We start from the raw sequence: 15,124 nt of genomic DNA, 5'->3' as shown, positions 1-15,124 counted from the left end.
CAAGCATGCATGTTTGGCTCATGTCAAATTTTTGATCCCCATCACCTTTCATTGTGTTCAAAAAGCACCACTGATGTTCTGTAAATCTTCTTTTTTCACAATAGAAAGTCATTGTGAAACCACTTGTAAATGAAGTTTTTATTTTTGGATGAACTATCCCTTTAACATCCATGTGCTAAGCCAGGCTGCAATGCTGTGCAGAGATAAAGTATCAGTATGTGAGGGTGTGGATGGCAGTGGATTGGTGGCTGTTGATGATGGAGGGTGGGTGTCTTTCTTGTGCCCTTGCTGCAAATTAAGATAAGCACCTACAACCCCAAACACCCATAACTACAGAAGTGAACGGTCGTACCACTGGCTGCTCCAATGCCCGAAAACGATTACATGGCAGAGAAGGAAAGCCCGTAAGTGCAGCATCTATTCATCCTCGCTTTGTAAAATTCCCTCATGTTGTTACAAACCTGTATGTCTTTCATATAGTGTTGAATGCATGGAAGAAGACAACAAGAAGAAAGCTAAGAAAAAGAAGGGCCAGACATGGGCTAAGGAGGGACCACGGGATCCTTTCGAACTGGTAAGTGAAGTTTGTGTGTAATATGTGTGTGAACTTCTTTAATAACAGACTTCACAAAAACTATTTTATATCATTTGAATAAGTCTATTCTTCTCATCTGTTCTCTTCCCAGCTCAACTCCCTTCCTGAGGAGAAGCAACAGGAGATTCAGAAAGCCCTGCACCTCTTTTCTGTGGGCCAGGGGGCTCCAAAGAACCTCAAGGAGGCTCTTAGACACAAATATCAGTTTTGGAATACCCAGCCAGTTCCTAAGATAGGTATGCTCCACCAGAAACCAGGAAAACTATAAAGACCGATTGGGAGAGTTGAGCGAGATAGATTTCCAGAAAAAAGAGATTGCCAAATTTTTTACCCATTTAACAGTTTATCATAATTTATGTTTAGATTTTTCTGAAATCAAAATTGAACATGAATTCATTTTGATCATCAAGAGAAAACCTGACTTTAAAGGTCACCTATAATTCCAAATCCACTTTTACAAGGTGTTTTAAATAAATGTGTGTCGGCAGTGTGTGATCTCAACCTCCCTACAATGGAAAAAAATCCGCCCTCTGCTTCTTTTTCATCCCCATTAAACCAAAACAGTCTGATTAGATATGCTGTTTTGACTCTTTTGTTAATATGACATCACACTGATGAAGCCCCACCCATGGTTTGTTAGCACACTTTAGCACTAATGCGGCTAAATATACTATTGTCCTAGACTGTATTCACAGGAATCAGATCTATTTTCAATCGAAAACGCTCACTGTCACTTGGTTGGGGTGAGGGCAGTAGCTCATTTGCATTTAAAGGTACACACACATGAAACAGCATTTTTTTGCTCCCACCCAAATAGGGGCATATTGGACATGCTATAATAAATGATCTGTGGGGTACTTTGACCTGAAACTTCACAGACACCTTCCAGGCTTGCCTGAGACTTATATTACATCTTGTAAAAAAGTATAATATGTGTCCTTTAAAGGAGCATTTCACCCGTAGAAACATGAATCTTTATTGAAAGTGTGTCATATTTGTAGTCGAAATGTAACATACATTTCAAATTTGGTGCCTATTTGACCGAGAAAATGGTGTTTGTAGTCTCAATCCCTCAACAAAGATATTGGATTTCCTTCTTTCAATGATGCAAAATTATGATTTTACATTGTTGAAAAAAGGAAGTGCAGCACTGAAATCTGTATTTCTCCTGTCTCAGCAGCAACTGAGAAAATGATGCATGACCATTCAAAAACATGACTGGGGTTCTAACTATACAAAGCTTAATGCAAATGGGTGAAGTGTCCCTTTAAGGATGTTTCAATATCTTTTCTGGACAACAAAACGTAAATACTAAATTAACAGGGTTCAGGATTACAATCAACATTTATTGTCTTTAAGATGAGGAAGTGACATCGCAAGGGCCTATAGAATCAGAGAGGTCTGGTGTTCGAGAGGAACCATATTCACTCCCACAGGACTTCATTTGGGACACGCTCGACTTGGAAAACCAAGAGCAGGTGAGCGGAAAGTCCACTTTGGTGATAAATCCTCTCTTTAATTGAAGAATGTAAAACATACAGTACTTTTACAGTAAAATACATTTCTTATTTGTAGGTGAGAGAACTGTGTGACTTCCTGAATGAAAACTACACTGAAGAAGATGACAACACACTTCGCTTCCATTACTCTCCACAATTTTTGCTCTGGTGTGTTAAACCACAATAGAAAGCAAAACAGCTCAACTACTTTATTATACTTAAATGAATACAACTGTGTCCATGTTAAAAAATATACGCTTAAGAAAAAGTTTTAATATAGTACAGTTGATGTCAGGTTTAATCGTTGGTGGAAATGATTTTACAATTTAATATCTGTCATATTTCATGCACTTATATAACAGGGCTCTTTGTCCCACTGGTTGGCAGTCAGAATGGCATTGTGGAGTCCGGGTAAACTCCAGTCACAAACTAGTGGGATTCATAAGCGCCGTTCCTGCCACTGTTCAAATATTTGACACGTAAGTGCTTAATTTTTTTAGACAGTTATACATTTTTGTATTGATGCAAATTATTAAGTCAAGTACTTCACAGAGAGCTGAAGATGGTGGAGGTGAATTTCCTTTGTGTGCACAAAAAGCTTCGCTCTAAAAGAGTAACACCAGTCCTGATCAAAGAGATCACCAGACGGGTTCATAAACAGGGTATATTTCAGGCAATCTACGCTGCCAGTGCAGTTCTACCAAAGCCCATCGCAAACCCCAAGTATGATGATATCGCTTAACCAAAACCTCAACAGTTGTTTTTTTAGTCGTGGTTATGTGTTATCAAAACTAATTTGACTTTATTGTTGGTGAAAGGTCCTGGCACAGATCTCTGAATCCACGCAAGCTGATTGAGCTGAATTTCTCATCTTTGTCAAGTAACACCACCCTGCAGCGTGCCATCAGGCTAAACCGGCTTCCACAGGTCAGAGCGCCCTCCTGTGGGTCGAATGTAGCATGAAATACAAGTACAAGGCCCCTGAGTAACATAATCTATCCATCAATAACAACTCACTCCTTTTCTCTCTATAACATCAGACAACAAAAACTCCAGGCCTTCGTCCCATGATCGAACAGGATGTGCCTGTGGTTCACGATCTACTGAGAAAACATCTAACGGCATTTCATCTCTCTCCTGTCCTGTCCCAGGAGGAGGTTCAGCATTGGTTCTTGCCTCGAGACTCTGTTATTGACACATATGTTGTAGAGGTCAGTATCATACAATCAAGTCCAATTTACAGACAGTTGTATTGGTTTTAGTGCATCATCTTTTTAAAGTTGATGGATTGTTTGTTTTATAATCTAGATTAAATGTCCTCTATTAATGCCCCCTACATGTCTATAACAAACAGAGCATAGATGGTGTCATTACTGACATGGTGAGTTTCTACACACAACTCTCTTCGGTTCTGAACCATCCGGTGCATAAAAGCCTGAAGGCGGCCTGTGCTCTCTACTGTATCAGCAAGTCCACACCAATCCAGCAGCTAATGGAGGACATCCTTATCATCTGTAAAGCAGTAAGTCAATAGACAGAGGATTGACATAAAACAGCTGATTGGATTGTGCTTCACATGTGACATTACCCATAGATTCCTTATGTATATTTTAACTAATATTTTGCTGTGTCTGTCTCTCTCTCTCTTTTAATTTATTTAGAGGGGCTTTGATGTTTTTTTTGCACCAGATATAATGGACAATAAAGCGTTTTTTGAGTCACTTAAATTCAGGATGGGAGATGAATCCAAACAGTATTACCTCTACAACTGGAGATGTCCTGAAATAGCATCAGAGAAGGTAAATAAAAAAAATCAAAGAATAAATTAATTTTTGGAATTTTTGGAATTTTAAATGCTGATGTTTATGTTTTATATTTCAGGTGGGAATTGTGTTGAAGTGATGGCATTTGTGTTCTTTCATTCATCCAGTTTCACATCCATGCAGTATTTTTTGCAAGTATTATTATGATCATAAACGTGTATTTGGATTTTTGTTCCTGTTTCAATTGGTTCTTGGACTGTGTTTTGGACTGACTAAAGTTTTGTACAGTTTTGTCTTTGACCTGTGCGTTTATATAGACTGCTTACTGTTATTTTCAATGATAACATTGTATTCGTTAAATAAATCTCTATTAAAGGATCTCATCTTATGTCTCAGTCGTATATGTCTTCATCTTATATTTCAGTTAAAATATTCCCAGTTTCATTATTGATGTTTGCATTGACATTGATAGGGGACATTAAATAATGCAACATTTAATGTTGTACCTCAACTATCTTCGTCAATATTTGATACATTATAACTCACCATCAGTTAAAATATACATATAATTAAGACATCCGCAGCACAATATATTTTTTTACTCCTGTAAATATTCAAATATTTGAGAAGAAAATTATAGGTATAAAGCTCCTGCAGACTGGAGCAGATAAATTATAACTTTAAATATACAATCTCTGACATCATGTGTTTAAATTAGTTTGTTTCATTGCTTTGAAACATACTATACCTGCTTCAGATAAATGATGTTTATATTTATTGATGCTACGCATACATTTGTGGTTTGCTATTTGTTTGTTGTTGTTTTTTTTGTAGCTAAACCACAGTTTATTTTGTAGTAACCATGTTTTTTAACTTTAATGAAACCATGGTTTATTTTCATAAGGGTTGTGTGTATTAAAGCCCTCTTGAAACAAGATAATCAGAGGGTTTATCCTAAATAATACCTTTGTTGTAAACACAGTGGGTATAAACAAAATGTGCACAGTAATGTTCTGTACAATGTTCATTCAGTAACACCAGATGGCGTTAAAACGCTAGTATGCCTGAGGTGCACGTTTTATCATCACAAATGCTATCGGCATAAACATTTAAAACCAAATCATAAACAAATAGTAATTTTCATTTTGGTTTAGACTGTCACGGTTTTGCTTTATTAGAAGTCGGATGTATAATTTTTTTATGTGGCTTTTATTATGAAATACATACTTTTTTGTACAACACATGAAGAATTTCACTGATAAAATATTTTCAAGCTGTGGAGTATCGTGAGTATTACAACGAACAGTTTTATGTGGCGCAACCTAAAGGTGTGTTCCACTTCATTCAGCTCTGTGCAGACTAATCGGCTCATGACATTCAAGTACCGCGAGAGCGTTTCAAAACGGTGTTCTCGCGGTACTTGGGCGTCATACGCAGGTCGGTCTGCGCAGCTCCGCCTCAAGTCAAACACCATTCAACGCGGAACAGATCGCAAGCGGATTGGCGTGGACATGGGCGGGATCTGAACTTTCAAACATCGCTGTTGAAACTCACTCACTCTCACATTATTCGCCTGCTCTAGCTTGCGGTACACTGTGTTAGTTCCTGTGTGTTTTATACGTCAAAAACAACGTGAAGTTTGCACCCATCACCTCTGAAGGAGGGACATGCGGCCGTTTAATCCTGGCAGAGCTAACTCTCTGTCCAAAAACACAAGGACCGCTGCATGATTTCAGGTGGTTGTTCATTTCTTTGTTATTTCATTCTTCATGCATTATTTATTACTGGAAGAGACGTTGTAAATACACCGCACTTGCCCAATGACCAGCTTTGCTCATCGGATATTGCACTTGACTCAATTCAGCGAAATCCTGAGTAACGTTAGGTGAGTAACTGTTAGTGTAACTTACAGTATTTCATCAGAAATGTTAGATTTTTCATTGGTGTCCATCTATGATGTTTAGCTACGTAGTTATATATCCATCTATGTTGTGTTTGGGATACTATGCTGTCTGGATCAGGCTTTCAGTTTTGCTGTTTTGTTTAGAAAATGTGGTTCAAGTCAGTGCTGGTTTTTGAAACGTGTGTGTAAAGAGGGAGGGAGTGATAGGGGGTGGAGAGTGTTGTTAAATTCACTAGAAAAACACGTCTCTGTTAAAACCTTTTCTGTACATTCAAATTTGTGGTATGAATTGAGCTTTTGTGTTTTTATCTGATCTATTTATTAGTTTCTGTTTGCTTGAGAGTAGTTGACCTGTTCTTCTGCTTAAAGGAATAGTTCACTCAAAAATTTGTATTTTTATTTTAATAGACTTACCCTGATGTCATCCCAGATGTAAATGACCATCGCTTAATGCACATGTACAGGTCCGAAAATGTTAAAGCTCCAAAAGCACATAAATTCATCAAAGTAATCCAAACTTAAGCAAAACAAGAGGTGTGTTTTATAAAGAATTACATTTTTTGCAGAATTAAAACCAAAACAAGCCCATGCAAGTGCTTAATTTAAATGCACCTCCTTCACAATTGGTCATTTTTGTGTTTAATCATGTGACACACAAATGAGCCAATAAGATTTGCAGTCATCAAAGTGCTGTCATATTTACCACACAGGTTTTTGTATACAATAATAAATAATGTATCTGTTGCTAAATATGGTTAAAATATTTAATTGCTAAAAAACTATGTTATTTTTTGTATTTGGTGTAATACAATGTGTTTGCGTGGTTTATGGTTAAAAAACACATTATTTTCCACATACCGTACATTTTTGTAGCTCCAGATTTCCCTGTCTTCCTGTCCCTGATTGGCCAGCTAATCTGTACGTTTTGATTGGCCTTAATACCTCTGATGTCAGCAGGAAATGTGACGCTCCTTACCATGTTTAAAAGATTCGCTCACAATGCAATGCTAACTGGAGTTCATTTACATGCTATGAGTCAAAGCGGGAGGAATTATGATAATGTCGGTCTTGTCTATATTACCAATCCCAGAAAGTAAACTGTTGCCTACAATCCGTGTGTTTGTTGTAGTCCAAGAAAAAAGATTCATGTGGAGATGATAACTCGCGTAATCATTTACTTTGGGGTTTGTACCTTTTGCATATCGTTAACTTGTACTAATACATACTTACACACCAAAGGAAATGTAAATCGGACCATCGGTGATCTTCAAACAAAAGGCAAAAGTTTTCTTTCACAAAAACGTATTGCTTTACTTCAGAAGACATATTAACTCACTGGAGTCATTTGGATAAATTTTCAAGAGAATTCAATGGCATTACAAAGCTAGAAAAGGCCAGGACATTTAATGTGATTGTGTTTTTGTGATTGTGACAGCTGAAGAAAGTCATGTACTGTATTGTACCTTGGATTACATGAGATGGAATGCAACTCATCATGAGCACTGTTTTGCACACAAACAGTTCTTACAGTGGTGTTTGGGTTCTGAGTTATAACAAACAATGATCCTCCAATTTACAGTTGAAGAAAGGCAGCCATTAAACACCTGCATAAACAAATGCACTACAAGTGAGGCAAACCATATTTTAGGAATGATTTCACCTCTTCAGAAGAAGCAGTGTCCAGGAAGAATAGTGTAGGGCTTATTGCTTATATGGAACTGATTTATTGTTTCATTGTTCATTTGGAAGTGTAGGTATATGTTTGAAGAGCTTGTATTTGTATGTGTATTACAGTATACTCATGGAGGCGCTGGGTCAAAGCAACTACCATACCCGCCGATACCTCATTTAAAGGTGCCAAAGAATGCATTGATTTTTTTAAATGTTCTCTGATATCTACATAGACGGTTTCTGGCTTTATTAAGTGCAAAGAGACGGTTATACCTGTCCATTTACAAACCTAGGATTTGCCCTCAGAATTAAATGGTCTATAATTATTTATTTATTAAAATGATACAAATAAAAAAATAAAATAATTCAGCTTTTTTAATTTGAACTTTTTGTGGTGTAGCTAATACAATTTTTTGCAGGGCAAGTTTAAATTGGAACCATTTGCCTGACCAGGCCAGCATAAAATCTCTTTTGGAGGACCTGGGTTTAATGCAGATCTAGTATTAGAATAGATATTAACTCAACAATGCAGGACGTGACCCATTAAACTCAGTTCACTGAAACAATAAATTGGCAGTACATAGTTTAACAGTTTTATATTTGCCTTGATTTACGACGGCATTGTACTAAATAAGCATTAGAGATACTGACAAGACTTGACTAGATTGCATTTTTAGATGGGTAGATACACTTAATCAATCCTTGAGGGGAAACTGAGTGAAGCAATGAAGAACAGGAATGTTGAAGCATCAGACAGAGATAAGGTTTGATTTTCAACTGATACACATCCAGATTTCATGCCTAAATTAACACATGTGGGAGTAAACACCATCATTCAGCACTGTAAAAGTGTAACCAAAATATGTGCTTGTGGTATGGCAAGGCATTTTAGTGTAATATATTTTATTTAACTTATGATACATTTCATTTTGTGTAATAATGTAAGAGCTTGACTACAACAAGTTTAAAAAGCAAGTACAAATACCTCAATTTTTATGTCTACAATGTGTTTGTTACAATTTTTAGAGCAACAGGAACCAGTCCGGCCCCACAAGGGGGTCCCATCCTATCCAGCCCAATCCAAAACATATTACTACTGACACAAAGCAGTATAAATGAAATGTAGGATGTCTAGCTCAGTTAGAAAAACAACGAAAAACAGCATACCATGGTGAAGACCTGTTGCCTGTAGGTAATTTATAGTTTTAAATGCCTGAGGAGAATGGCAAAGCTCAAACAAGTCCCAGCAAAGTGTCTAAATGCTCACAATTCTCCCAGGGCTTGTTTATTTTGATCCAAGTGAAACCAGAAAGCACTTTGTTGTAAGGTGAGATTGAGACAGTGTTGCGGGGTCGGTATGTGTTGTCTTGCAACACTTGGAGGAGGAGTCAGGATCATACAGGTGGGGGGATTTTAGGGTGTTTTCAGACCTGTGGACTGTTTGCTTTTTCTGAAGCAGGTATTAAGTTGTTGCAGTGTTGTCGTTTCTTGTTGGTTTGGTTGGTTTTCACGTGGTAACAGTTAAAGTAACCAAAATTGGTTGGTGAAAGTCACGAAAAGGCTCATAATTGACCAGTCACCAGTATAGAAATCATCAAAATCATTTTTAGCAATAAGTGCTTTTCTATTATCATCAAGGATGCATCTTCATGTAAATGTCCTCTATGAAACTAGAGATACACCTATATAAAAAATTTCCACCAAATCCGATTATTCAGACTGATATCTGCCAATTTTGATGCCGATACGGAAGTTAGGTGACTTGCATTAACTAAATTCTGAGTGTTATTCATTAATATTGTACATTAAACTAGTGATAGCCAATTGTGTGAAAAATTGTTTTTTTTTATCGACCAATAAGATTATTGGCCAATACATCGGTGCATCTCTATATGAAACGAATCCCCCAATTATACATGACTGGCATTCAGGCAACCAATGGTAAATATGTGGTAATGCATCTCTATTAACATAGATAAAACATTAAAGCAAATTTCAGCTGGTTTTAGGATAAGTTGAAAAATGTAATGCCTGCAGTCAGCTGTATTCAACTAAAGATACTCATCTCAATCTAGAGGCCCAGACAAATTTTTGGATTGTGTCCATAATTGTTATACACGACAGGGCATGCACTGTGTTGGCATCATAAACATAAAAAAGTTCAAAACACAGGTCAACATGAATGTGAGTCAGTCGTAGGCCAGCCATAAGCCCCTAGATTAATTACACAGACTTGTGGAGATGTTAAAGGTCAACTTTTCCAGATGTACAATGAGGAATTCTGTTCATCTGTGACCTGACATCTTTGCATATGTCTGTTCCTCATCCTCCATGTCCCACGTTTCCATTTCCTGGCCAGTGACAGTAATGGGTGTTGGGTCGGGAAGTTCCCTGCAGTAAATATTTACACAGACCGAAGCGGGATCTGACACTGCTTAAGATCAAGGGATTTTGTGCCCTACTGAGTGGAGTCGTTCAACTAATATGCTCACCTAAACAAAAGTGGTAGTAATTGGTTGTCTATGAAGTAAGGTTGGGCGATATTGATAAACATTCATATCTCAGCAAGTTTAGGTTGAATGTCGGTATACAAAAAAATATTTTTACATGCGAGTCAAAGCCTCATGTGAGATTTCACAATCAATGGCATATGATAAAAAAATTTTAACCAGGGTTTTCCTTCCTGTTATTTAAATATTCGAGCACAACATTCAAGCTGGTTGGAAAGCTTACGTATGACCTCAGTGTACAATTTCAGAGCTTCGAAAATAGCGTTGTCGTCTCATTCTACTGGGAAAAATACAGATAGAGTTTCACACTATGCTGAGCATTGGAAATTTATTATAATTTATATGTGCTTGGGTAATAGTAACCTTTTTGTGCACCCATAGTCTATTTAAGCACCTGATTCCTGATAAAGGGATCATGCAAATTGGGTAACAACATGAGAAAAGGACGAAATTTAGGGCCGTGTGCAATCTGCAGAGTTGCACACGGCCTCTAATGTAATTCTCAAACCTGTTGGACAGTTTTGAGTGCTTAAATGTGAAGGAAGCAGCAGATTACCATGATGACCTGGCGTACTTTCATAAAACTATACAACATCACCCGATCACAGGCACTTTATAAAAAGCAGAACTTGCACTTGACTACACTGTAAGTCTTTAAAAAAACCTGTAACACGCCTCACCATCATTTGATGAACTACTCCAGCCATGATCAATAGCAAACATCTCTTATAAACAACATTCCACTTACCGTCTGTTTTCACTCGGGGTAATAGGCAAGCAAATAAGTCTGCAATAAGACAAATTTACATTGAAAGAAGGCATGTTTGTGCTGAACATAATGACTGTGACTTCATTTAAATACAATGGTTCAGAGCTATTTTAGCGCATTTAAAACTACTTATTTAAATTATTTTGGGTGGTTAGTTAGTGAAAAATGTGCAGGTTGCAGCTGTTTTGTAAGCCACTATGTCATGCAGATTAGTCCGCACTGCAATTTTGAAACGCAGGATATGGTGTAATATTTGTACTGTTGTTTCTCACAACACAAATACACTTCCCTATTACCGCTTTTTTTAAGTTCATATTAAAATGATATGAGATGCTAGACAGGTTTCCCACAAAGATGCATGCAGCATATTTAATTTGTTTTTCTTTTGCTCTACATTAAACCGTCATACTGTACATCTTTATAAAGTTATGCAGTATACAGCTGTATGCAAATCTATGCTCATTTCGAGGCACCTGTGGTTTTGCAGAATGGTGCTGTTTTGAATGTACCTCACGTTTACAACAGAAGAGTCTGGAAATTTCTGGCTTGGTTGACAAAAAGTATCTACCTGAAAAGACATATAACCCGGTAAAATACCTCAGAGTGTTTACTTGCGCACAAGTTCTACGTTACACAGTACCACAGCTGTTACGCTGATGGTATTCCCATTTCAGAAATATATCATTTTTACATCTCTCTTAGCAGTCTATCAGTTTCCAGTCTTCCAGATGGTCTGAGATCTCGGGACACCCCGTATAACTGCAAAAAGAGAGAGAAAAAAAATCTTCCTAAGCATTACATTTCTCTCCTCGCTGCTCCCATTTCTATTTTTTACACACTCTCTGTTTTTCCTTACACCATTTTTGAAGAGTGTCCAGTTTTTTGGGCTTGGAAAAATGAAGTCTTCGCTGAATCAGCTGGGAAACCCATCAGTAAAAGTAATGAGCTGGAATGCCGGGATGAATCAGTCAAGCTTAGTCCAGGGTGAAACTCCAGCTATAGCCTGTATGCTGTAGCGCTGATGAGCTTGGTGTTTTATCAGCTGAGTCTGTATTTAAACAAAGCCTGTTATGTTTCTCCCAGGTCTTATTCCCTGTCATGATTCATTATAGTTTCTCTGTGAGCTAACCCCCTGGAAAACGTTCCGACAGGGTTATGTTTACGTTCGCGCTCAGGAATTAATGGGAAAACCAAGACGATTTGGCCTAATGTGGCAAATGTCACGTTGAATTTGTACTTATCCATAGAGATGACATGACTTTTTATGATTGAGTTGTCAGTGGTTTTTGGAGGACAGGACAGCACCCTATAAGGATGGGACAGAGATTAGAGGTCATTCTGCCCCTCTTCTCTGTTGTACCATGTGATCACAGACTCTTGAATGTAGGTGTGATTTTATGTGTTAATGATTACATTTTATTTAAGTTAAGTTCAAATAATACAAATGTTTTCTGTACAAAAAGGAGATCTGGTCGGCACCTGTATTTGTGACGACTGTGATCATCGTGTGATAAATGACTGCCTTCATGATCAATAGAAAATTTCCACAAACGTCTCTCGTAAACAAAATTCCACTAAACGTCTGCTTCCTGTCAGCTATAATAGACAAAGTGCTGGGTTAGAGCACTGAACTGTAGTCTATAATAACATTATCTTCATAATACAGAAAGGGGAATCTGGTAGGTGAGCTCTGTTTGTGATGCGTGACTTTTCTCTTCCCCTTATTGTGATTAGGTCTTGCATGGCTGGAAAACAATACAGACAACCAAAGAAAAAATCCAATTGAACACCGCCTCCACGTAGTAAAGCCATGTTCATTTATACAGACTGTGTTGACCTGCGGCCCTGATGGAAAGTGCTTCATCATGCTAAGGGCTTGGTGGAAAACTTTTTTATTATATAATAATAATATTACAAGACTCGAGTGGTATTTGGTTGTGAAACAGTTGACGCCTTGATGCTAGGGTGTTGGGTATTCAGGGTTTTTTATATTTCATTTTTTGTAGATATATATATATAGATACGCTTTGATATATATGTTTTTTCCCCTACTTTGCAATGTGGTCGCAGCGTGTGCTTGGATTTTTCTTAAATGTGTTTTAAGTTATAGATCTGATATTATGGGATATCATGAGATTCTAATGAGACTATGAGCATCCAAGTTTGATTTTACTCATTGATTTTATATTTGGCATGACTTTACTCAGTTAATATTAAATTTATAAAGGATATTTTTGCAAAAAGTTCTTCACATTATGTAGGATGATTTTATGTAGAAAACTTTTTCTTCAGATGGGTTTTCACTGACTGGGTCACAAATGGTATTCAAAAATCAGGTGAAATGAGTAGGCCGTCTGAATCCTTAGGGGGCGTGCCGTGTACACCAAAGCGTTTAATCCCTAGACTGTAAAAAAAGATGGACGATGCGATGTCACTTCCTTTCATTATAATAAATTGAAGCCAAAAATTTCCGACCATGAGCACTGCCATGTTTCGTAAAAACGTCATTGGAATCGCCTGTGAAGCCAGAGGCGGAACCACAGTATCAAACTTACGCACAAACGCTCGCTCGCCCAATTCAATCCACGCCATTCATAACGACACGCCCCATTTCTATAGCATCAAATTACTAGCTAAAATTAAACTTATCACAAAAATGAACAATTGTACATATATCAGCATTATAACAACTTTCGAAAATTTTTATTGGAAGTGCCGAGTCCTGTTCGTTTGCATAGCGTGGTTTATGACTGCAGCCAGCCACCAGGGGGCGATCAAAGAGCCAGCGTTTTTTGTCTTTTGTTGCTACTTCCGCTTTATTTATCACTCATTGAATGATGTGCCAGTTGGTTGTTGTGATATTTGTCCTGCCCCACCTCCACTGTGATTGGATGGCAAAGTGAGAAGTGACTTTGACGAGCTTAGCGTTTCACCCAAAGTTGAAAATGTTTTAAACTCTGGATGCTCACAGGAAAAAACCGTCAGCTACTAAAATTATAGTTCAATTTTTACGCATACACAAGGGTCCGTCTACAGGAGAGAATGTAGTATGGAGCCCAGGAGATGCATTGCATTTGGTCGCAATGCGCATGCATTGAAAGTCTGCCTACACGTACAAGTCAAATCGACACAAATCGACAATGCTTTGCAAAGCCGTGCGTGTTATCGTGCGCGTACCTTCGCGTACACGTAAAAAACAAACTTTACTCGGGGCTTTAGTGTTAAAAAACAGGAGGTAAGAAATCCATAGAATTCTAAAGAAATGTTTCAGTATTCAATGTAAATAAATACAAACTACCAGAAAACTGAGCTAATTTGAAGTGTAGGTGATATCCGTACCAACCTAATATTGTCTTTTTAACTTTAAATTGCAATTTGATAACACCCGTGTACATTTTCATGGTTATTGTTAATATGTGATAGATGCAGAAACGAATGGGTCACATGATAATCCAAACATGTCAGATGTAGTATGTAATGTAGGCATACTTAATGCGGACATACTACATAGAACCTATTGTATTAACAGTTCATGTAATTCAGTACATTCTACGCTCTTTTGGAAATGACCTAATTGAAAAAAAGAGTATTTTATTATGGTCATATTAAGTGTGTTTGTGTTCAGGTTGCATAAGCTCTTTCTAGAAGCAAAGGCTATGTATGGACTCCATCAGAAAGCTGTGTTTAATGAGGGCCATATTTCTCTTCCCCCCATTGAGTGTCTGGTGTGTTTTCCAGCACTTTCAATACTCTGTAATGACTCCAAGCCGAGCCACAGTGCCGTGTTGGCTTTTATTGCGAATTGTTGCTGGCCTAAGACACAGCTTAGTGCATGTAGTTGTCAGATAATGTTATTGGATTACAGGCTGATGATGCATGCTGAGTCTCATCTCCACACACGGCCCGTCACATGACCTGTGTGGCGATCACACACTATCCCACGCTCGCCCTAAAGCCACACTCTCTCTTTTAAATACACGTTTCACTGGCCATCACTGAAGTATGTCATGCTTGAAATTGAAATTGCTTATTTTAATTAAAACTCAATTATACTTTCATTGTGCAGACATGCAGCTCACGGACACCAGTACTTTCCTATCCCCGTTGGCTATCCTTATCTTTCTTTAATGCATTGCTATTGTTTTGCGAACAACATTACCCATTTTGTTAACAGAATTTCAGTGACATTATGATTGCAGAATGCCATTTACACCAGCCACCATCGCATTTAAGAAAAAAGTTTTGCTTGTGCAGAATGCATTAGCGCTTTGAATCACACCCGCAGTGTGCAATATTATTCTGTCAGCATGATAACTGACACTCCTCTTTTGCCGTTGCGGTGTATGCTAATGATAGCTATTTTTCATTCACATACAACCTCTGGGCCTTCAGCAGTTTTCATGCAAATGCTTTC

At 37.7% G+C, this 15,124-nt stretch overlaps 2 protein-coding genes across 3 annotated transcripts in view; both read left to right on the top strand.

Moving 5' to 3' along the window:
- The first annotated feature begins 262 nt into the window (after positions 1-262).
- nmt1b (N-myristoyltransferase 1b) lies at positions 263-4,227 on the top strand. Its single transcript, XM_065242832.2, has 12 exons — positions 263-404; positions 481-574; positions 687-831; positions 1,955-2,073; positions 2,171-2,262; positions 2,457-2,573; positions 2,647-2,817; positions 2,913-3,021; positions 3,135-3,305; positions 3,449-3,616; positions 3,756-3,893; positions 3,976-4,227. The coding sequence occupies exons 1-12, from the start codon at positions 367-369 to the stop codon at positions 3,994-3,996; spliced, it is 1,383 nt and encodes a 460-aa protein (XP_065098904.1). The 5' UTR covers positions 263-366; the 3' UTR covers positions 3,997-4,227.
- A 1,149-nt stretch (positions 4,228-5,376) lies between these two features.
- Positions 5,377-15,124, top strand: part of svild (supervillin d) — a 63,593-nt gene continuing 53,845 nt past the window's right edge. The window contains exon 1 of one of the 2 annotated variants that reach the window (XM_065242622.1): positions 5,377-5,593. The gene's annotated coding sequence lies outside the window, so the exon portion shown is untranslated. Of the gene's footprint in view, positions 5,743-15,124 lie in introns of both variants that reach the window. The other variant, XM_065242621.1, reaches the window with a different exon arrangement.

The sequence above is a fragment of the Paramisgurnus dabryanus genome, chromosome 1 (assembly GCF_030506205.2).
Source record: "Paramisgurnus dabryanus chromosome 1, PD_genome_1.1, whole genome shotgun sequence".
NCBI lineage: Eukaryota > Metazoa > Chordata > Actinopteri > Cypriniformes > Cobitidae > Paramisgurnus > Paramisgurnus dabryanus.
The sequence above is the reverse complement of the archived record's forward strand: the minus strand, read 5'-3'. Positions and strand labels throughout refer to the sequence as shown.

What these genes read in the sequence shown, in the direction of transcription:
- nmt1b (XM_065242832.2), top strand. Translation starts at nt 367, where the DNA reads ATGCCCGAAAACGATTACATGGCAGAGAAGGAAAGCCC. An exon ending in ATGGCAGAGAAGGAAAGCCC is followed by an intron (nt 405 to 480) that starts GTAAGTGCAGCA and finishes TCTTTCATATAG; the next exon opens with TGTTGAATGCATGGAAGAAG. An exon ending in TCTCCACAATTTTTGCTCTG is followed by an intron (nt 2,263 to 2,456) that starts GTGTGTTAAACC and finishes CTTATATAACAG; the next exon opens with GGCTCTTTGTCCCACTGGTT.